The 22224-nt window shown below is 46.5% G+C and overlaps 11 protein-coding genes across 11 annotated transcripts; 6 read left to right on the forward strand and 5 right to left on the reverse strand.

The window, feature by feature from the left end:
- Nucleotides 1-1510: 1510 nt before the first annotated feature.
- PHATRDRAFT_46995 (predicted protein) lies at nucleotides 1511-3021 on the forward strand. The gene has a single exon (XM_002181105.1). The coding sequence runs from the start codon at nucleotides 1685-1687 to the stop codon at nucleotides 2945-2947; it is 1263 nt and encodes a 420-aa protein (XP_002181141.1). The 5' UTR covers nucleotides 1511-1684; the 3' UTR covers nucleotides 2948-3021.
- Nucleotides 3022-4204: 1183 nt separating this feature from the next.
- On the forward strand, nucleotides 4205-5359 carry PHATRDRAFT_13606 (predicted protein; the record flags this gene model as incomplete). The annotated part of the gene is made up of 2 exons (XM_002181106.1): nucleotides 4205-4411; nucleotides 4553-5359. Coding segments are annotated over 2 exons (1014 nt in total), but the record flags the coding sequence as incomplete, so codon positions are not given.
- A 468-nt stretch (nucleotides 5360-5827) lies between these two features.
- Nucleotides 5828-6606, reverse strand: PHATRDRAFT_37086 (predicted protein; the record flags this gene model as incomplete). The annotated part of the gene is made up of 2 exons (XM_002181271.1): nucleotides 5828-5905; nucleotides 6004-6606. The coding sequence occupies 2 exons, from the start codon at nucleotides 6604-6606 to the stop codon at nucleotides 5828-5830; spliced, it is 681 nt and encodes a 226-aa protein (XP_002181307.1).
- A 981-nt stretch (nucleotides 6607-7587) lies between these two features.
- PHATRDRAFT_37087 (predicted protein) lies at nucleotides 7588-8013 on the forward strand (the record flags this gene model as incomplete). The annotated part of the gene is made up of 1 exon (XM_002181107.1): nucleotides 7588-8013. One exon carries the CDS (start codon nucleotides 7588-7590, stop codon nucleotides 8011-8013), a length of 426 nt encoding a protein of 141 aa, XP_002181143.1.
- Nucleotides 8014-8276: 263 nt separating this feature from the next.
- Nucleotides 8277-8957, reverse strand: PHATRDRAFT_13557 (proly 4-hydroxylase; the record flags this gene model as incomplete). The annotated part of the gene is made up of 1 exon (XM_002181272.1): nucleotides 8277-8957. The coding sequence occupies one exon, from the start codon at nucleotides 8955-8957 to the stop codon at nucleotides 8277-8279; it is 681 nt and encodes a 226-aa protein (XP_002181308.1).
- Nucleotides 8958-10318: 1361 nt separating this feature from the next.
- On the forward strand, nucleotides 10319-11914 carry PHATRDRAFT_46998 (predicted protein). Its single transcript, XM_002181108.1, has 2 exons — nucleotides 10319-11357; nucleotides 11443-11914. Exons 1-2 carry the CDS (start codon nucleotides 10346-10348, stop codon nucleotides 11871-11873), a joined length of 1443 nt encoding a protein of 480 aa, XP_002181144.1. The 5' UTR covers nucleotides 10319-10345; the 3' UTR covers nucleotides 11874-11914.
- Nucleotides 11915-12105: 191 nt separating this feature from the next.
- On the forward strand, nucleotides 12106-13578 carry PHATRDRAFT_46999 (predicted protein; the record flags this gene model as incomplete). The annotated part of the gene is made up of 3 exons (XM_002181109.1): nucleotides 12106-12894; nucleotides 12958-13378; nucleotides 13451-13578. The coding sequence occupies exons 1-3, from the start codon at nucleotides 12181-12183 to the stop codon at nucleotides 13576-13578; spliced, it is 1263 nt and encodes a 420-aa protein (XP_002181145.1). The 5' UTR covers nucleotides 12106-12180.
- Nucleotides 13579-13967: 389 nt separating this feature from the next.
- Nucleotides 13968-15024, reverse strand: PHATRDRAFT_47000 (predicted protein; the record flags this gene model as incomplete). The annotated part of the gene is made up of 1 exon (XM_002181273.1): nucleotides 13968-15024. The coding sequence occupies exon 1, from the start codon at nucleotides 14937-14939 to the stop codon at nucleotides 13968-13970; it is 972 nt and encodes a 323-aa protein (XP_002181309.1). The 5' UTR covers nucleotides 14940-15024.
- Nucleotides 15025-15749: 725 nt separating this feature from the next.
- On the forward strand, nucleotides 15750-17850 carry PHATRDRAFT_47001 (predicted protein). Its single transcript, XM_002181110.1, has 2 exons — nucleotides 15750-16871; nucleotides 16960-17850. Exons 1-2 carry the CDS (start codon nucleotides 16005-16007, stop codon nucleotides 17695-17697), a joined length of 1605 nt encoding a protein of 534 aa, XP_002181146.1. The 5' UTR covers nucleotides 15750-16004; the 3' UTR covers nucleotides 17698-17850.
- A 1511-nt stretch (nucleotides 17851-19361) lies between these two features.
- Nucleotides 19362-20177, reverse strand: PHATRDRAFT_37093 (predicted protein; the record flags this gene model as incomplete). The annotated part of the gene is made up of 1 exon (XM_002181274.1): nucleotides 19362-20177. One exon carries the CDS (start codon nucleotides 20175-20177, stop codon nucleotides 19362-19364), a length of 816 nt encoding a protein of 271 aa, XP_002181310.1.
- A 361-nt stretch (nucleotides 20178-20538) lies between these two features.
- On the reverse strand, nucleotides 20539-21291 carry PHATRDRAFT_13553 (predicted protein; the record flags this gene model as incomplete). The annotated part of the gene is made up of 1 exon (XM_002181275.1): nucleotides 20539-21291. The coding sequence occupies one exon, from the start codon at nucleotides 21289-21291 to the stop codon at nucleotides 20539-20541; it is 753 nt and encodes a 250-aa protein (XP_002181311.1).
- Nucleotides 21292-22224: the final 933 nt, after the last annotated feature.

Raw genomic sequence — 22224 nt, forward strand, 5'->3', positions numbered from 1 at the left:
CGTTTTGATCGAGAGTGGAACGACGATGCTTTTCTTTGGCTTTGATGCGTTTTGGTCTGTCCGCTGCATTGTCACCGAAAATGTCCGTGTCGCAGCGGATCACTATTGCTCGCAAAGCATGAATAGTGACGTCTGCGCTAACGTTATTTTACACTAGCTAGAAACTATTGTTGCCCCATTTACTTTTCAATGTGGAGCAACAGTCAGCAGAGGATGCCAATCTAGAGGTCACACAGCCCTTGTTTACTCCGTTTTAAAATGTTACCTTATGCAAGTATGGGATGCAGTGATTGGCTGGATATGGGCTTGCAAAAACGAGTCCCAAGCAATGTTGCAAAAGACAAACTTTCCCAGAGGCTGCCGACCTCTTGGTGTTCAAGGTGATGCAGCAGCTAACTGTAAACTTGACAAATGCAAGGTCAAGCACATTGCCACATGCATGTGTACTACAGTTGTCAAGTTCACCGTCAGGATGATTAGGATTCTTAAAACATTTGCCAGAGCACATGTCAAAAAACCGTAACAACAAAAGCAACCGGAGTACTCCCTTGGAAGACAAATACCAAGGAAATGGCAATAAAGAACTGGGAAAAAGGAGACAACCTTACTAATGAACTTCCACAAGGACATCTGAGACATAACCATCACTTTGCCATTGACCAGTCTACGGCCAAGTGCCAAGACCCAAGTCCCATCTTAGCAACATTAAAGATTCTTTGACATTAAATCTAGCCCCTATATTGCTTACATTAGCTAACTGTAAGCAAAATTTGAGCTGCCAGAGAACAACCAGAACTTTAATTGCATCTGACAGTTAATATCTTGTAATTTTGTAGTTTGACAGCAAATGAATGACTATAGCGCCAGGCTTGCCTAGGTTTGGTGAAGCTTGCTGAGATAAAGGACCAACTAGCTAGAGGATATCTCAAGAAGAGATGCCAGGGTCATCACAGAAGTCTAGTCTTGTGTACATTGGATAATGTGCTCACTATACACTAAATTTTTTTCTAACATTGAGGCACTCTGCAAGCTGTACATCTAGTCCTTTTGTGTGCCTATAGCTACAGCAGTTCGCCCACAAAGGATGGTTTCTCCCAATGCAACACCTTGCATAATACAACATGGAAACGAGGTATAGAATCCTAGTCTGGATATTGGAATGCCAAAGGATGGAGCACCATTAAGACAATAAGAGGTTGTTCTGCCTAGAGCAAACTGTTAGTGCCCTACAGTATGCCCTTTTCCAAGTGGTGATTAGCTATCAGAAGTGGGAACACAGCTCTATTGAGTAAGTATCCTTCACACTTCAATAGGACCTTCGAATGCCTTCCATAGTTGCACTGACAAAGGAACATAGCGACGGATGACACACGCACGTCTGCGACATCTGATGACATGCCAGAGTGTCACTTATACTCTACAATTCCATCTTGACTGCCAGTAAGATATCAAATGATGCGCAATTCGGCCCAGACCAAAGTTTTCAGGATTCGCATTTTTGTTCCGGTGTGGAGGCCAGCATTCCGATGAGCCAGCGAGCTCTAATATCGAATACTCTGAACCATACAAAAGATGGTTGCAGCATTACGTAGATCTTTTTGTCTTGATAAAAAGTGGGTGAAATTGCGTGCAGCAATCGTTTTTAAGAGGCTTTGATTGTTTTTCTGTGCTCTGATCTTCCCAAATGAGTGATAACAACAATACGAACCACAGATGTGAGCCAAAGAACGATCATGGCGAGAGCGTCGCATCTGTTGCTAGCATCTATCAGCTCAATGGACAAAGAGTTCGTCATACACGCATCAACTCTACAAAGTACAAAGACACTTTTGATGATTCTAGAATGGTCGTAGTTCGCTATTTCTTGGACCGTCCGGGCTACGATTTACACAATGCCACTGCCCGCCTCTGGTTCCACCCCCCGACGATTTGCTCCCCCGAAGATGTACGGTACTTTCTCAAGAACCAAGGCGTTTCCCTCGAGGGTCTTCTTATAGAAATATACTTGGACACATTTGAAAGTTTTATGGTGCTAGAATCTTGCGCAGCAAATTGTGTCGAATGGAGCTTCGAAGGGACAAGCTATCAGGATCCAGGTATTTTAAATATACGATTGACTGATCTGATTGACGCCACCATGGAAAATGTATCTTCAACAACTCGGCTAGTTCATCCTACAAAATATGGCGCCACAAAAGAACAGGCCAATACGTCGCCCGTCGGTCTTTTTTCCTTCTCGATGGTTCAAGCCATGCAGACGATGCAAGTCATGAGCAAGTTGATTCCAGACAGTGTCGCTGAATCGTGGACGTTGACCAATGGTCCCTACATGTTTTTCCTTGGAGGGGTAGTTCAGTTCGTGGTGGGAATTTTCCAAGTACTGCGAGGCAACATCTACGGAGCTACTGCTTTTCTTGCGTTCGGAGGCTTTTTGATGGCCGATGGTGCAGGAATAATACTTCGAAATCATTTCTCCGATGCTGGAAGTCGTGCCGTAGAGCTTATTGGAGTTCCCGATCCATGGGGCAACTTCTTCCGTCACGCGTACATCTGTGCTTTCTGTTGTGTATTGCTAAAGCAGACTCTGGTTATGAACAAGCTGACAACTGGCTTGATTGCAGTTGTCTGCACAAAACTTGCCGCAAGCTCTTTCACTGGTTGGAGTGAAACTTTTGAATGGATGGAAATCGCTTTGGGGTGGATTGTATCCGTGTTTGCCTTTTACGTTTTCACAGTCGAAGTGACAAACGAAGTGTATCATCGGGAGGTCTTCCCGATGTACAAATGGTCAGAAAGGCACAGTCCTGAAGAGCTGTTTGGTGCTACTGGTCGCATTGGGACGCTCACATCTAAAGCAACCAAGCTTCGCCAGGCAAACTACCCCACCCCTTTGAATATTCGCTGGGCAAACACAATGCACGGATCGCAACAACTCCAAGACAATTAACAGTGCTTGAGGATGGTACAGAGTTCTTCCATATATGTCGTTGATAATGTAAACAAGCACATTATGCTGCCCAACCACTATCGACTAACACAACATAGACTATTTTATGCAGAACAACTCGTGGATCAGTGCAGTACCCATATCAATCTCGCCAAAACACTCTATGAAGAGGTAGCAATCTATGGCAGGCCATATGTGCTCCTGAAAACGAAAAAGTGCTTGTTCTTGAAAATGGTTGTGAACAAGTCCAACGAAAGCAACGAATACCTGCTGAGATTATGCGCATTTGCTCATTCAAAGTGGGCGTATGGAAATTTGTGCCTGTCAATGAAGCTGGGCGTTGCTCGAAATTCGGACCAATCAAGTGGGTAAGAAGTAGAAGCAGCGCTGGATTGCTTCTATACGGGGCTTTGAAAACCACAAAGCAGACTTTACGTAGGAGATCCCGGGCATCAACCAGCTATTACAAAAAGCGCCACTTCCGAAAATCCAATTCGATAGATACCAGGCCCGACGTCATGTCATTCGTGACGATGTTCGCCGCATGAGGAATTGTCTCTCAATGCCAACAGCGTATTCCGCCACATGACAGAGAATAGAAAGTTTTCCGACGCAAGCATGGCCCTACTGTCGAGGTTAACCGGGTCGTGACCTTTTCGTTAGTGCGAAAGATTACAGAAAGGAAAGAATGAGATACGTCGCCTCATGGTGGAAGCCAAAAGCAACGAATGGAATTCGCAGCCAACGAGCGATATGATTTTTTAACTGTAAATATTTACAGTTATTCCTATTTGAAACATTATGGATTCACAGTCAAACCGCTCCCAGTGTTTTTTTTTTGAAGCCTTTCGAAGGTCTGCACAAATCAAGCTATCAATATCACCACTCCAGGCGATAGACAAGGCGATTGATTTGATTTTGTTCACTTCTCTGATATTGGATCATATTTACAGCCAGTCTTACATCCACCGTACTATAAACAAGAAGAAATAACGTTTTGTGAAATGTCTTTTTCATCGCGCCGCCGAAATTATCTGCTGGTGCCCCATCGTCGAGACGGCTTGATTGAATGGTACGTAGTCATCCAGTAGAATCTCGATATATTTCCACCGTGAAATTGTGTCTCTAACACTTCCGCACAACGCCGCCTCTAGGATGAAATCGATGCTTCAGCACTCTTTTGTTCTCGATGCCTTGGAAACGACTGGTGCCGACACCTTTTCGCACTTTGAAATTTTAATCAATGAACATAGAAGAATGAGCGAACAGAACAATCAGCAAGTGAGTCGTTTGCAACAACTGGTGCCGACAATCGGTATGTTTCACACCCACCTACCTCTCCGTCGGGCGTTTGAAGTATATAACGAAAAGCACAAATTGACGAAAAGACAGCATATCCAGATTTCATTCAATGAGATTCGTCATATTTTGAACCTAGCTCAGATTATGGCTCTCCGCAAAAATGTCTCTGGAGAAAGGCGGCATCCTTTGGATATCTTTGCGCCGGAGCTAGAGCCAAATTCTTTTGTCAGCTGCAGAAAGTCTGACGATGTCGAGATCGCAGACGGAGATTCGACCGTGGACAAGGATATTCCTCCGGGTCAGCTCAATGGTCCTCGTTTGATAACTTTCGATGGAGATCAGACTCTTTATGCTGACGGCGCAAACTTTGACAGTAATCCTCGACTCGCCAATTACCTGTATTTGCTACTTCGCCATGGAGTATCTGTTGCTGTTGTTACTGCCGCCGGATACGAGTACAATGTCGAAAAGTATGAATATCGTCTTTCGGGACTTCTGCATTTTTTCAGACAACGAGGGCTTTCAAATGCCGAATGTGCGCGATTCTACTTGTTTGGAGGAGAGTGCAACTACTTATTTCAGCTAGGACATGGGTATAGACTGCAGCCTGTGAAGGAATATGGGCCGGGTGGGTGGATTACGTCTACTTCATTCATCAAAGAAAGCCCCGGGAACTGGTCCGAAGCCCATATCAACACGGTTTTGGACTTGGCTGAATCCAACGCCAACGAGACCTTGAAGGAGCTGAACCTTCGAGGACGCATTGTCCGCAAACGGCGATCAGTTGGGCTGTGTCCGAATCATGGACAAGAAATACCTAGAGAGAGTCTAGACGAACTAGTTCTCCGCTCTCACGAGAAGCTCAACCGTATGAATGAAGGTACTGGCCCTGGAATACCTTACTGCGCCTTCAATGGTGGAACTGATGCTTGGGTCGATGTTGGCAATAAAAGGGTTGGAGTTCAGGTTCTGCAATCCTATCTTGGAATTCCAGTGCAAGAAACACTGCACATTGGTGATCAATTTCTGAACACCGGCAACGACTACGCAGCGCGCGACGTCAGCTGCTGTGTATGGATAATTAGTCCCCAGGAAACTACGTATATTCTTAAGTTGATACTTCGGCTTGCAGGAGTGAGTGTGATCTTGCCAGACGAAAATGGTAAGAACGACGGAGTATCTTCAAGCGATGATAGGTCCGATTCTGGCGAGCGACAATCGATGAAGATCGATTTTGGAGAAATTCAGCGTCGATCTCAGGTTGTGCAGCATATGGATGTCTATACCGGTGATCTTATCCAGAAGTAATGAATATGTTTTACGTCTATAGTAGCTTACGTGCTCTTCACATGACCGTTTATTGCTTGTCGTCTTCCCGAGGGAGCGATACTAAAACATGAAATGTTGAGGAGGCAGCATATTTCATGAATTTGAATCGTTACTTTCATGCAAAAATATGTGAATACCGCTGAGGAATACGCCGAGAGGAATGTTTCGGTTTCTTCTCCAGACCGTAACCATCCGGTGCAGATAGCAATTGCAAATGCTACCAACGGTAACAAAGGCCATCGAAAGAATTTATATGGTTCCTTCGTCATATGAGAGAGCATTAAGTCCGTCGTCATTTCCACAAATAGAGTAGCGCAGAGATGGAGACTGATCCGGGGAGAGTTTAACCACACAGAAAGATCCATAAATCCAACTGCCAGTGTACAAACACAAAGCGTGGCAAACGGCAAAAGCCTAATCAGCACATGAGCACCGTATAATTGAAGAAGATGCAGAATCTTGAAAGAAATCTCTTGAAAGAATCCGACGCTAGATGCCAGAACAAGTAAATCAGCGTTTCTAAGCCCCGACTCTGGCAGAATCGTCAATAAAAACGACGGTAAAATGGGCGTCAGAAGCGGTGCTAGAACTTCGCTCCACCAATTATTTTGCAGCCAAAACGTTGGACCGTACATGTATGAGGTTAAGCTCATCAAAGCTCCCCCAATAAGCCCTTCGTTTGGACCGTTCACGATCGGCAAAATTAGCTTTCCTGTATGATATTCCTCCCACGTTCCAACATAAAATAATGCATAAGGTCCGAAAAGAATAACGAAACAAAGCGACACATCATGTAAGGGATTCAAGGCCATAGCGACGATCCAATTCGCTGATCCGAATAGAGAGTTTACCGCGTCACAGCCGTGATCGAAAAGCAAACCCAAGGGCGAGCTGCTTCCCGTTCGACGCGCTTGCTTTCCATCCATATTGTCCAGCGTCTGATACAGCAGGATTGCAATCGCGTTGAGGAGGAAAACCCACCGAGGCGGGTCTTTCTGCGATTCCAGGGTCGGCGCGTAGCACCACATGGCACAGTATGCCAGGATCATTAGCATAAGGCCTGATAAAGTTATGGTGTTTGGGGCCAGCGACAGTGGTGTCAAGTGATCTACACAAAACGAGGCCAATGGAGATAAAATGTACTTGTAAATCAGTGACCGGTCTTCTCCATTGTATTGAAACAGAGGAAGCTCTCTTGCGGCTCGCGAGGAAATGTAGTAAAAGGAACTGTCCAGGTTTGCGTTCCCGTGCTCACTGTCAGTGAGGTCTGCAGAAGCAGCCTTTCTTGTGGTGTCTTCCGGCATTGAATACCTTGAGCATACAATGTGGAATCTGAGAAGCGACGCAATCGAATAAAATGTCTCTGTCAGATATTTAGGGCCGTGCTTCAGAATAATAGACGCATCATCTGTTGTTCCTTGTCATTGTCGGCTCTTTCACATTTGTCTACTCGGTCACTGTCAGCCAAAGATAGATAGTAGGGGTTGTCCAGAGATCGCGGCCAGGGTGGTAGGTCTTGCCTCTTGATATCGCCTGGCCGTCGCCGGTTCTCAAATTGTATTGATTTTCCCTCCGGTGTCAATTAATGTAAGTTTACATCAACAGTAAGCCTTCCCCGATTACTTCCAGAGTTACTATTGAAAAAGATACCGGCAGCCGTGGTAAACAGTTTCTTTAATGGAACCTTTGGAGATACCACATTCTTTCCCTCCGGGAGACTCTAGCGGTTAATTGTTCGGGGTTTTTTGCTAGATCATTGCGCCATTGTGCTGGTCAAAATGTAATCTTTGGGCTGCTGTGCTGAAAGGGTCTGCCCCCTTGTCGCCTGCAACTATGTTGGAAACAACCGAGAAATCATCCAACGATATCGTAACAATAAAGGCGGGCCAGCTATCACGAGAAATGCCTTACATCAACTGTATTACAGTCTCGGTAGCTAGGAGAAAGAGATATCGATCAACTGAGTTTTGGAAGAATAAGCGCTTCTTCAAAACTCTTTGTTTCGCAAGATGGAAGAATTTGATAGAGTGAGTAATCGTGTTACACTGGTCGGCGGAATGGGTGCAATTGCCGGAGTTGCGATCGGCATGTACAAAGGCCACCCCCTTCCACGGACTTCCGGTTTAACGGTTGTATCATGTGCACTTGCGGGCACCGCTTGTTTTGGTGCCGAACGATTCGTATCGTTAGCCGGAAATCGTTTACTAGGCCTCGACCGAACGCTAGGCCACTGGGAACGGACTTTCTTTTCGCATGTAGTGGGCGGGTCCATCGGGGGAGCTTTGCTTGGAGCGCTGTACATGAGACGACCAATACGCGGGGTAGTATTCTTTACTCCAGTGATGATGGTAGTGGCTCTTGGAGAAGTGCTCTTTGAAGACCTGAAGAACGACAAATTAGAGAGTGCAATGAGAAACGAGTCTGGTCTCCCGTAAAACGTAGAGGCAAACGCAACTAATAGGCTGCTGCAACATAGAAAGTACATATTTTGTTTGTTAGAGTTTGTGATGATCCGGCAGCGCAGTAAAGAAAAACAGGCAACAACTATTCTAAGCATTGCCCTTGCCACATTTCCTTTCGTGCTCGCTGACTGTGATAACAAAAAGGGTAGTGTGATAATGCACTGCACTGCAGTAAAATTATCTCTTCAACATTTTACTTTGAAGACATATATTGAGATTTTGGGATCAAACCAAGACTACGAAGGAACGAATTGCATTGGCTCATTCCAGACCCATTTGTTAGCCGCCCACTTGGTGCCTTTTTGGACAGGGCAAGCACCGTGCAAGCTGTATTCATCTAATGCACCATCGGGTGTCATGCTGTAAAATATGATGACTTTACCTTTTTCTGGTTTGACCTTGAGCCCAGTTTTACAATCTTTCATGCTTGTCTCTTGTGCCCCATTGAAGCGAGGAAAGACCGTTTCGCCTCCTTTTTCTACATCACTCAAGTACCAGAACACGGTTGCCATGCGGTTACGATGCCCGTTTCTAATGAGCGCTAATGTTCGCTTGTCTTTCGTGTAGAGCGCTGGATCAAAATAATCAGCGTGCGAATCGTATTTCTCGGTTACATCGTAGCGCAGGACCTGTACATCTTCCTGGTGTCTACGTGGTATACGAACGAGACTCGCAGTCCGGTAATCAATATCCGTAAGTATTGCGTCATCGTGGGCTCGAATGAAAGCACTTTGGGAAGTCCGAAAATCTGATGCCGGTCGACCTTGGTCTTTGTCCATGAGTGTGACCTCGGAATACTCCATGTGAGGCTCGGCAGTTTCCTGAATGTAGGTGCACTCATCATCCGAAAGAAATCCTTCGACGGACAAGACGAGCGGCACAAGTGATAGGGTTTCTAAAGTGACAGCACGGCTCATGTTCTTAAAAAAGGGACTTCCGTGCGGCATGATCGAATACAGCTCAATCGAACGAGTAAAACCAACACGTACCCCCGGCCACTCAAACTGACCACCACTGAACAACAGTGAGAGCCCTCTAGATGCCAAAAGCGACACTACGAAACCAACATGTGGTTCTTCAAAGTCGCCGACTACTAAGTCTTGGCCATGTGGTGTAAATATCGCCCAAGGCTGATGGTGCTGGTGGATATCGGGGAGTGACAGATGAGAGGTCATAGTTGTACGTATAGCTTGCCAAGACGTTGATTCGGACACTTTGATCGAAGACGTCAATTTTTTCTTGCCGCCTTTGTAAAACTCGATTGACCACATTATTTCTCCGTCGGCAGCAGTATCCGAGTGGTGTATTCTGTCAAAACAGATGATGTTAAAGCCCGACACCTCTTGGTCGTGCCAGAACTGTGCCAGCTTTTGCTGGGTACAAGGAAACTCAGGTTTCTGAAGCCTACTTGCAGTTTCGTCTTCGTTGGTACCCGGTATATTCGCCGCTTGTGTATGCAACTTTCTTTCTGGAGTCCCAAGCGGCAAAAACTTATCGACTACTTGAGGCGTTCTCACATCTTGCTTGAAGCTCGTCCATACGGCCAGTGTAGAGTTCCGAAAAGAAGGATGCTGATGTAGAACACCAGCGCCAACCGCCGCAAGTGCCAAGATGACTCCATGAACCAAGGAGAGATGGTGTGTTCCTGGAATAGTAGTAGACTCAGGTGCAGCGTTCGTTTCTTGATCTGCTGGGATCGCCCGTTCCTTTTGTCCCTTGGTCATGGTGCTACCGCTATGCAAGAGTGTCGATCCAATTTGTCGCTGGGAAGAAGCGTTGCCTTTAGAAAAACGAGCAAGGTGCTGCCTTGGTCTTTTGCAGGAAAAGAGACTGTCTTGGTGCCGCTCCAGATCGACAGCTCCTCACGTTTTTACGACGTCTATGGTGTTGGTGTCTGGTTGGAGGCTGTATGACTACAATTGTACTCGTTGTTGATTCGTCCAGAGTGGAAGAGGTAATTTCAAGCATGAAATTGGATAGCCACAAACGCTTAAGTGTAAATGTAGAAGGGTTGCGTTTTCATTGTCAGTAGTTCATTCGTTTTAATTATTTTCGCTTGCGATTTCTTGAACCTGCTCTTACTAACTGTAACAGTAACTATTTTGTGCAACTCAAAGTCACGTATGCCAACCCAATATAACGGCGATTCAACGCTTTTAAATTTCCCGGTTCACAACCAGTCAGCGATCTAGTTGATTGTGGAAGACAGGTAAACACCCCGGAAAACCCATCGAGAGTAGGAAGGAGCGCTATCCTGAACTGTGTCAAAAAGAATCTCCTATTGTTTATTCGACATTTGTTCCTGATGAGTAGTATTCCTATTGTTCAAGGCACCGCCGTAGAGCATAACGGGTCGAAGTATGGGCAAGCGCCTCCACCACCTTCGTACGCGAGCAACGTTGGAGAGGATCAGCAGTACTTCAACTATTCTGCGACGGAAGAAGCGACGCCGGAACGACGTCAGAATCCGCCCAAGCAGTACCAGGATGTGGCTTGGGCCCTTCTTTTCGTAGCGCACTTAATCGCTATGCTAGTGGTGATTTCTATGGGTCTCACTGGAAGTAATCAGAATGCGTATGGAGGGGGATACGGAGGGACAATCTTTGTCGTGGTGGGTGTCACTGGACTCTCCTCCTTGATTTTTTCATCACTCGCGCTATCACAAATGATGAAGCACACGGAGATTCTCGTTCAAGTCGCTTTGATCTTTTCCGTTCTTTGTAGTCTAGCGATCGGGATTGTGGGTTTCATGATTGGTAGTATCATGACTGGAGTAATTGGTCTGATTGCCTTTGCCTTTGGCTGCTGCTACGCCAAAATTGTCTGGCCACGGATTCCTTTTGCAGCTACGAATCTAGTGACGGCTTTGTCGGCGGTACGAGCTAATCTTGGGCTTGCGATAGCCGCCTACGGGATGACGGCACTGGCCTTTGTTTGGTCATTTTTCTGGTTCACTGGTCTCGCGGACGCTTTTGCCGGGAGCAATTTGGGCATTATCTTTTTGCTTTTTCTGAGCTTCTACTGGGTCCATCAAGTACTTCAAAATACTATGCATGTGATAACTGCAGGTGTCATCGGTACCTGGTGGTTTGTTCCGAGCGAAGCTAGTACGTTCTGGAGTAAGGCGCTGACCGATAGCTTCTTTCGCGCTACCACATTCTCTTTCGGATCGATCTGCTTCGGAAGCTTTATTGTCGCAGTTGTACAGGCGCTCAGAGCTCTGGAGTACTACGCTAGAGATCAAAACGACTTCCAGTTCCTCGTATGTATTATCCAGTGCATTCTGGGATGTATTGAAAGTGTTCTGGAGTACTTCAGTAAGTCTTGCGAACTCGTTCACTTTCAAAATACTTTCGCTTTCTGCTCTGACAGACGTTCACAACTCCGTTTTTTCTTTTTCAGACAAATGGGCATATGTTTATGTAGGATTGTATGGATTTAGCTACCTGGACGCGGGTCGTAATGTGGTCCAGCTCTTTCAAAATAAAGGCTGGACTGCAGTCATATCCGACGACCTTTGCGACAATGTTCTCTTCATGGTGTCTATCGCAATTGGACTGGCTTCCGGACTGATTGGTTTGATAATCGGCTTTACGGACTCTGGTATGTTCGTTGCTAATGGATACGACCATGCTGGAGGACCGGCATTCTTGATTGGTTTCCTGGTTGGCTATTTATTTGCCTCTGTCTTACTCAGTATTGTCAGCTCTGCTGTTAATACTGTCATCGTGTGTTACGCGGAAGCACCAGCGGAGTTTCAGATGAATCATCCTAAGCTAAGCTCGGATATGCGAGCGGCTTATTCGCAAGCGTTTCCTGATATTCCGCTTTAGAAAATATCTTAATTTTTGAATCTTAGGTCCGATCAGCTGTTATTTTTTACTGTTAGTCTTTTTTTATCGATTCTAGTTTTTTATGTACGTAATCTTTTCGCAGATACTCTGTTAGTTGAGCGAAAGCAGTGTATAAACCCTCAATTTCAAATAGGGGTCAGTAAGGTGTTACGTGCCATCCAATTCGCTTCAGAGTCAGTTGATACCAATGTATTTTTTCCACTTTTGAACGAGAGATCGTTGTTTCTTTGCTATCAAGAACCAGCGAGATCGAGCGTTCATATACAGACTGAACGGCGGAAAACATATGTCGGAGGCCGAAGCAGTGGCAGTGATTGCCGCTGTTGGTACCACTATGGAAGAAACGATTGAGTCAAACTTAAACATCCTGGAAGCCATGCCGCTAAACCCCGACAACAAGGTCACATCCAAACCACACATCCCTTCCGTGTCGGCTTCCGCTGTTTTGGGAGAAAGTTCGTCCATGCCTAAGGATGCTGAAATATGCAAGGGCCACGATTTCGAGAGTGTGCCGACACACTCGGAGCTTGACGCTGTCATGGAGTCATTTCTTACCACAGGTTTTCAGGCTACGAATATTGGTTTGGCTGTTGAACAAATCCGCTTAATGCGGAAATGGCGCCTTTCTGATACGCTATGGAAAGATGGGGATGACCCTGCTTTGAAACCGGATGTCGTACGCGAAAAAATACGTGCCCGGATCTTTCTGGCTTACACCAGCAACCAGATATCTTGCGGACAACGTGAAGTCATCAAGTTCTTGATCAAGAACAAAATGGTGGACCTTGTAGTGACTACCGCAGGTGGTATTGAAGAGGATATTATAAAATGTTTCCAACCTACTTACATGGGGGACTTCAAACTTTCTGGGCGTGAACTTCGAAGGAAAGGTATAAACCGAATCGGCAATCTGCTGGTGCCAAACAAAAACTATTGTGAATTCGAGGATTGGATGTCTCCCATCATCGAGGCTATGCACGACGAACAAGATGCAATGGCCGTGGAATGGGCTAAGCAAATTGCAAACCGACATCCCAGTGAGACAGACCCGCTCCCAGCAAAGTTTTGTTGGACACCGAGCAAAATTATCCGTCGCTTAGGTGAGGAAATCGACAATCCTGACTCTGTTTTGTATTGGGCAGCAAAACACAATATTCCTGTATTTTGTCCTGCTTTGACAGATGGAAGTATTGGTGACATGCTTTATTTCCACTCTTACAAACGCCCTGGGTTCCTTTTGGACATTAACGAGGATATTCGGGTTATCAACGACTTGGCAGTTCGTAGTCACTGTACAGGTCAGGTTATTCTTGGAGGGGGGCTCGTTAAACATCACACATGCAACGCAAATTTGATGAGGAACGGTGCCGACTATTCTGTATATGTCAATACCGGGCACGAATTTGATGGTAGTGATAGTGGGGCATCTCCTGACGAGGCTATTTCTTGGGGAAAGATTCGAATCACTGCAAAGCCCGTCAAAGGTAAGTTTGTTTGGAGGGCTTTTGGACTTGAAGCCGATCGTTGCTTTAAACCATTTTTTCATATACTCGTAGTTCTGTGTGACGCCTCCATTGCGTTTCCGCTCATTGTCAGTCAAACGTTCGCTAAAGATATCGACCGGTGGAGAGAAGAAACAAAGGAATGCGTTTGCTGGGCGGAGGATTTGGTACATCTTTCTTGAGAGAAAAGCTTTGTACTGTGCATGCCAAATCAGTTTATCTAAAGACTAATTAAGCCGGAAGAATGAGACAATCGGAATATGTCCAAAACTAGAAAAGCGTGGTGCTTTCAGGGAAATACCGTCGGTACCCGCTGCGGCTGCGTACTGTGATCGTCTCCGTCGAAACGATTGCCGTCCACATACAAAGACGATAGTCCAATGGAGTTGAGACATGATGGGAAAACACCACCGAGGCGATTGAAACTCAGATCAAGTTTGTCCAAGCATGATAAACAACACAGTTCTTTTGGAAGCTGTCCTCCTAAATCGTTGGAGACTGGAGAGAACGAGGGGCACACGAGGGGTGAGAAATCGTGTTCAGAGCAAAATGAAGTTTAATTTTTTCCACTTCACTCGTACTTACTCATCGATATTCCGGAAATCTCGCAAGCCCCTTCTTGACTGTCCCCGCACAGAATACCTGTCCACATGCAGACATCGCTTTCGGTCCCCCAGCCTTCTTGCATAAACCAACTCTCACCGTCGGTCAACATAAAGAACACAAACAAAACGAATTTTTCCAACAATTTTTCTTCGCTGTGATTTGGTGAGAAATCAATGCCAGTGCTGTTGTCGTCCACATTCGCATCCCCCGATACTTCGTCGGTTAGTTGAGCGAGCGCCGCACCTTGTACCGTCGAAGGATCTAACAGGAGCGATTCATCGGTGCATGCTGACACTGCAGCTAGAACTCTGGTGCGAGCTTCAGAGGTAATGACGCTTTCCCAATCCCTGGATGGAGGCACCGTAGTTGGCGACGCGACGGGTACGGTCACAGGTGAGGCTGTAGGAGGCCCCTGAGCGTCAGCGTCTTGCAGATTGCTTTTAACTTGACTTGGTGATGCGTCGTCATTCGGGACAGTCAGCGAAATCGCAAGAACCACCGCAAATAGGACAATGCACAAAGCAGCAATGGAAACCCTGAAACGACGCAAATTCGGACAGCGACCATATTCGTCATTATCTTTTCCCTCTTTACTATTCGGCAGCCTATCCGAGTGAATCTTAGGCATCTTGAACATATTTTCGCCCTTGTCGTCGGGTGTAACGGGCGACGCCTCGTCTATCACATGAATTTCTGCTGCCGATGAAGGCTGGGCGATAGTGGTTCGCTTTGTCCGTGATCGTGTTGCATCCGACACCAATTCTGACGGGCCGTCTTCCCGTGAATCTTCCGCAATGGAATACAAGCTCGCCTCTTCCCCGTACCTCCACTCGTTGTAGGAGCGATCGCTGACCGAGCTTCCCAACGAATGATCCGAGGGCTCGAGAGCGAATGTATCCTTGTTCACGTTGGGAGGGTTCGTTAACAAGTGCGCCATGTTTCTCCTCTGCGACGAAAGTACGCTGTTGGTCTGTGAGTTTATACAGAGAAAGGGGATAGTTTGAATATGCTAATCAATAAAAGGAAACTGGGCAGAAGCTGGCAATAAATAAATTATCTGCGAGCTCATCAACATTTACATGATCCACGTCCAGTTTTTTCGCGGCCTCGGTCCGATAAGAGAGCGCTACTAACCGACTAATCACAGTCAATCTTGTGAGCGAGGCGAACGCGACTGTCCGTTGATCAAGAGCTCTGTTCCAAACTCACAGTAACCGTGAGAGACCGTGGATGGGGATTAATTATAAATATAACCTTCCCAACATGCTGTGCAAAGCAACGAATCTTGAGACATATTACTTAACTAGTAACATAATTTTTACATACAGGAGGTCTTGGCGCAAGGTTTCTATCGTCATTTTGGTTCCTAATTAAAATCTGCGTGGATGCAAAATATTGTTTATGTTATGTAGTTTTCAAAGCGAGCTACAGGTCCGAATCGAATCTTCATCCAGGGCACCCGGTTTCTGAGAGTGAAGTAGAAATGCTGTCCCGGTTTGGGCTACTCGAAAAATTTAGCCTCTGAGAAAGCCACGAGTATCTCTGCGTCTAATTATTTAATATTCAAGAAGAAAGAGTGAAAGTTGGCGTCCTCGGTCCGAGCGATTTCTGGCGGTCGCTTCACCTGCGCGCGATCAACACACGAGCACACTCTACAGAGAGTCGACTTCCGACACTTTCCCTGTTCCTGTAGTCGCACGCAGCTGTTCACCTGCACGCTGCCAAAATTCCCCGCCCACGGCTGTACCGTACGTACAAGCTAGTCGAGCACCCCATCTCCTTACACACCCCCATTCTCTGAGTCGTGCACCCGCGTCTACAAACAATTCGTTTGTATCGAGTACCAGTGTTCTAAGCACCCGTACATAGTTTCGAGACTACAAGGAGATTGTAGCAGGTTGTTCGAAAGCAATAAAGCAAGGACATCCTTTTTCTTCAATCCAGGCGCCCTCTGAGTTGGTGACTACGAGCGATCAGTCCGGGCGCTTTCAGGAGTAGGACAATGAGCCATTCGGTGGCTGGCTCCTCCGTGGATGTTTCGTCCTCGAATTCGGTGGCTTCTTCAGGTGACGCTTCTCCGACGTCCGGCTCTCGTATTTTGAATCAAAGCACTCCTTCCAGCGATGCTTCTACGGTGGCTTCAGTTCCCTCTGTAGAACCTCAAAATCCCTTTGAAATGTCGCTAAACGACACGGCAGTGTCTGCTTCCGGAGCCGCCGAAAAGACTAATCAAAATACGTCTTCTCCGGCTCGAAACGGTTCAAATCCTCCTTCTCCGATGCATGCTCATGCCTCTCACCAGACCACTCGCTCGCATCCTTCTCCGGTTGGAACTCCGGTTTCGACGACCCCGCTACGCGAACCACATTCGCCGGGCTATCATCAAGCGCAATCGTCTCCCCCTCACGCCATCACAGGAGTCGGCAGTTTGACGGTACCCACGTTGTCGCAATCGGATCAAGCGCGGTCTCGTATTCAACAGCAGTTGCCGGGTCATTTGCAGACTTTTCCTAGCCCTGCTCAGCACGGCGTGCGCGAGCCCGTATTTGATGATGATGAGAATACAGAACCGTCGTCCACCAACAATACTGCTGATCAGCAGCATCAGGAGGTTGGGCACGGCTCTTCTTTCATTCGCTTTCTGGAAAATACTCGTAAGCGCTTGAGTGTTGCCAACAAGGATGAAGATGCAGAAGATCCTTTGGAAGACGAGGAAGGCTTGGACGGTGCTTTGATCTATGGTTATTTGCAAAAAATGGGACGCAACGGCAAGTGGCAAACACGCTGGTTTGAATCGGATGGCGAGTGTTTGTCGTACTTCAAAAGCAAGAAACGTACAAAATTACTGGCCACGTTGGATCTAGAAAAGGTAAGTTTGTGTGCTCATTTATGTTAACGGTGAGTGATTATGGAACTCCGGACCCTCACAAACCATGGCATGACATTGATTTATGTAGGTTGGATCGATTTGTATTGATCCACAAGATCCACAAGGTTGCTCGTTTACCATTCAAGTGTTGGGTCGAATGTATCATTTGCGTGCGAACAGCAAAGCCGCGACGAAGGACTGGGTAATTACACTGAACAGGATCAAAGAAGCCAAGATGCAGCAAGGGCATATTCATCTTGTCAACCCTTACGAACAACAGCCGCAGGATCTCTTGGATAACCACGAAGAGATAGTCGCGCCTCGGGTTGTCGTGGTGGCCAATCGGGAACGGACACGCGCCGTTGCCGAGACCATCGATTTTGACCAGCTTATCCGTGTTGACCAGAATGGTGAGAATCGTGAGTTGACCTATGACAATTCTAAACGGCGTTCGACCATTGGAACTGTGGTTTTGGGGCGCTGGACAAAGCGTCGTTCGTCGCTTTCTCGCCTCAGTGCCAAGTTCTCCAAGTGGGCCCGTAGTCTGAAGAAGTACAGCTGTACCGAATCAGGTACAGAAAATGTGCAGCTCGATCGCTACGTTCATCCTCCTGGTCATGATGACATACCGAAGCGTCGACAGCCAGATTCTGGTCCAAAGCTCGCTGCGGACGCAGAGTCGAACCCTGTAAGCGTTTCAGGGTGGATTGGCAAGGAGACGTCCCGGTCAGGACAGGCTGGAAGCGGATCGGCAGATGTACCCCAACCAACACGTGCCGTCCGTAGCATGAGCCAAGCATCCGACGATGTTCGCATGCTATCGTAGAAGGCCGATGCGTCCATGATAGAGAGGATTGCAGTGCTGAAGCAGGTCGCACATTCTGCGAAAATGCTCTTATATGTTTTTTATATTTCGTGCGAGAAGAAAATTGATAGTGGTAGGGTTGAACGTATTCAGTTTCTTGGAATGGCATATTTTATAGTTATGACTAGCTCCAATTCGGTCTTTGTAAGTGTCAATGCGAGAGCCCAGGTCGTAACCCATCGGACGTCGTCGGGATTATACCATGAAACTTATCCTGGTTGCGGAAAAAATTATGGGTACGCTGAAAACCTTGCGACAAAAAGAAAGACTCTCTGCTTCCGAAACCGAATGCTTGGCATCTGGATGATTATCAAGAGCTCCGAATATTCATGATACAGAGTAGTTTGACCTTTTATTCTACAATCCACTGTGAGGGAAAGTTTCTCCACAAAATCGCACTCGGAATCCATCCCGCGTCGCTGTAGCCACAAAGGAATCTTGTAGCGCAATGTTCACTGCCATAAGTCACCCGGGGGCTACCATGATTTTCGGAAACGTAGTGAAGGCGAATAAAAAGGATGCTTCATCCTGCCGGGGGAGCATAACAATCGCTCTCGAAAGTAGTACATAGGAAACAACCGGAGCTAGTCCTCTGCCTTTCTTGTCAAGGAAATGTTTTCGGCCAGAAGCGATTGCGGAATGTGATGTTTGGTCATTCTACTTAAGTTTTCGCTTCAAAGCGGGTTCCTTGTTACCTAATTTCGCTTCGTGGAGGGGGAATTGTTGTCGTCTTCCATTATTTCTCGATGGGAGAAAACCAATGCAACGAGAATGACAGAGACTGACTGTGAGCATGGAAAGCGAAGCAAACTGCATCGATTTTCATCAGTTGTCGTACGACAAAGTGATTTTTTAAATCTTTTTGGCGTATACGACAAATAACAACGAGAATGAGGCTCCCTCCATACCGGGTCGAGAATCTCATTCTGACCTTGTCCGAGCATCGACACCCGATACTTCGATTAGGTATTTCATTCAAGTTTGTCAGCCGTGTTTACAGTCTCCCAGCTTGCTATGGTAGTGCCTACAGTTATACTTTTTGGTAGACCTGGAGCCGGAAAGACAACAATCGCCAAAATGGCAGCTAGATCTCTCAATCTGGAGGATGAAATGGTTGTTCTCAACCTTGATCTTGATCACTGCGTACCACAGTGGATGCGCGACAACTTTGCCAAGGGTATTTACCCGACGCCAGACCAGCGCCTTGAATTCGCTTCAGCGGCATGTGACTTTGTCGATAAGGCAGTACATGATAATTTTGATCGACTACACCACAGATGGCTCGGGGTAATAATTGCGTTTAGTTTCGTTAATGCCGATATGCGAGACTACTTTCGCTCCAGATTTTCCCATGCTCGGTGGGCATTAGTTGATACAAGCTTCGAGGAGACAGAGCGTAGAATTCATGGGCGAGAAGGCCATTTCTACATTGGGAGAGGAGAGTCTTCCGAAAACGAAGGAAAGCAAACTACTTCCAAATCGAATGCCGAAGAGAGTAATGATTGGGATTTTGCACCAGTTGATTATCCTCATGCGGTCTTGAATGGAGAAGATTCTGTTGAGATCAACAGCGACCGGGTGGTGAACATCTTCAACAAAGCCATACGTGAAATGGTAGATGCAAATCATTGAAATCCTAAAAATTTACGAGTCCGCTCATCAATCTCTGTCACACACTTCACAAGGTTTTGATCCGATCCGTGCGGGACTCGCTGAAAACCTTCCAGCGCTTCTTCAGTTAGCTCAAGAAGCTCCCTTGCAAAGTCTGGGCCTCTCACTGTTAAACCCGCTTCCAGCACCGCAAGTCGCTCGACCTTGCTTTCGTAACCAATGAGCTGACCTAAAACCTGTGCGGCTTCGCCTAGATCTTTTCCAAGTTCCTCCAGTACTCTGGTTTGAATCAGTCTTAGGATTTCCAGAAGACGTATAGACTCAGGGGTCATCTTGGGCGCGCTTGCAATACGATCACATTCTCCTTCAATATGCCTCAAAAAACCGGGGGTGAATTTGTCTTTTTCGGCCGCAAGCAACGCATCGAGAGCTTCTTCGCGATCTTTAGCCCCTTTCTCTTTATCTGCAAGGGTTTTTAGTATCATTCCAAGTAATTCTTTGTTCTGGCGGTCAATTTTTTGCGTCTCCTGCACAAAATCCTCGGCAAATGACAAAATAATATCAATAAATTCCTCTGTTTGGGCAGCAGCATCTTCCCCTTGTTCTGCTTTCGTCTCTTTCAAAATTGATTCGCAAACAGCGGTTCCGATTTCACCGGACATATTGAGCAGCAGCTCCATTCTCCGAGCAAGAATTGATGGTATATGCTGTGGGTCCTTCGCTTCCCTTATTTGGGACAACAGATTCCTGAAGTCCCTCTTTTGCGCTTGCAAAATAGCTAGTTGCTGTGACACAGAAGCGTACGAATCATCGTTGTCTTCATCATACATTGGACCATACCGAGGAGCTGCAAAAACTCTGTATATGGAAGATCTCCTTGTAGCCCGCCTACATCCACGGTGACTTTGAACGCAAACCCAAGCTTTGGATTGCCCAGACAAGAGTACGTATAGCATTACCGTCGACAAAAAACGAGTCACCATCTTTACGTGAAATGAATTCAAAACGAAAAGTCGCCGCGACTTCGATCCAAAAATTCTCCGTTGTCCACAAGGCGATGTTCATAACCTGTTTGGTGCCATTAAAATGCCATATTAATTGTTAACAAAAAATGTGACATCCACGTATTTTTCAAACGAATAAGGACGAATAGTACAAGCAATGCAAAAATACAAGAGCTACTATTCAATGCTACATTCCAAATTCTTCGGGGTAGACTTGACGCCATGCAGTAATCATTTGTGTATATAGACCAGGATGGTTCCTTTCAAAATCTAAAGGACCTTCCGCGAAAGCAACAAGAACCGTATCGATGGCGGAGGCGACCACACTCATCAAAGCATACGCCACCGCGGCTCCGATAAGAAACGGAATGCAAAAGGCGACGGAGGCTGCAGAGTTTCCAAAATCCTCTAGCCAAGAGGACTTGATCGAAGCTATGATGAGTCCGAAACATCCCGTGAGGAAACCCATCAACACGCTCATTAAACCAAGTACTCTGAGGACAAGATTATCGTTGATGATGATTGTCCATCCTCGTTCCATAAAGAGAGACATCGTCCTGCGACCCGCTGTTAAGTAGTCGTACCCGTAGAGACCGACGTACACGTAAGCCCACTGGTTAAAGTATGCCACAAGCCGTTCGAGAAAATCCACGAGACACTCAAGAACACAACGGAGTATTGCGTTGCATCGCGTGTGACGTCTGGCTTCTCTCGTCAATTGACAAGCAAATTGCAGTAATGCCGTCAAGAGGCTACCTAAACAAATACTTCCAAGAGAATAAGTTGTAGCTCGCAACAGTGAATCGTTGATTGCAGGGGAGCAAAAGCTACTAGCATCCTCAGGAGCAAACCACCAAGTACCAACAACACCCGATACAGTGACATGGAGAATATTCTTGCCAACTTGCGCCGTCCAGTAGAATGATAGCACGAACATCATAATCACGCCGCCGTTCATGTGACTTGCGCAAACTCCATTTTCACACGTGGCTGAGCGTGCGTACACCCCTAAACCAGCTAGCATCCAGACCAGACTCCAAATATTAATACAAAGCGAAATTCCTACCGCGGTTAGGACAAGGCCACCGTTTGTGTGCACTGCAGTCAAGGCTGTCTTCAAATTGGCTGCTGCGAAGGGAATGCGTTGCCAAACCGACCTGGCATACCACAAGCTCCATGCAAGAACAAAAGTAGACGTAACACAACCATACCAATATTCGTGAGTGGCAAAGTAAATGATCACAACAAAATTCGAGACCAGTGTAAGAAAAAGACTAATCTGGACCAGCTGCTCCGCCCAACGAATCATCACAGACAGGGTCAAAGCAGCGACCAGAAGGGCAGCCATACCCGCCGTCAAGCTCAAGTAAAACAAGCCGCCAAAGTGCACCTCATCCGTAGAATTAAAAGATGCGTATTCATAATTCAACGAAGGAACACCCCAAGCCAGCGCGAGATAGATGATTACAATTTGCTGGGACAGAAATAAAACCGCCGCCCAAGCGTCTCGAAAATTGTTGGGCTGTTTCTCGCCATGGGTGACGGCAGCATGGTTTACAGTCAGACCTTCATTTCGAATGATCTGCTCTTCTTCATCGACAGCCACAAACCGGTCTCCAAGAAGACTCTGCCGCAGATCATGCTTTGGTTCCTGTTTCTCCATCGTGATCCTTTCTAACTTGCCTCTGGAGAATCCTGGGAATTGAGGTTTCGATTGCTCGTCCACTGCAAGGGTTTCTACAAAGAGAAATAATTGGTGTCGACCTGATTCGTGTTGTTACTTCCGAGCTGTAGAAACAGCTTTTGATTGGTCAAAGAACAGCAGCACTGTTCAATTAGGAGCAATCGATACTCACAGATTTGTTCCTACTTC

This window comes from Phaeodactylum tricornutum, chromosome 12 (assembly GCF_000150955.2).
Source record: "Phaeodactylum tricornutum CCAP 1055/1 chromosome 12, whole genome shotgun sequence".
Taxonomy (NCBI): Eukaryota; Bacillariophyta; class Bacillariophyceae; order Surirellales; family Neidiaceae; genus Phaeodactylum; species Phaeodactylum tricornutum.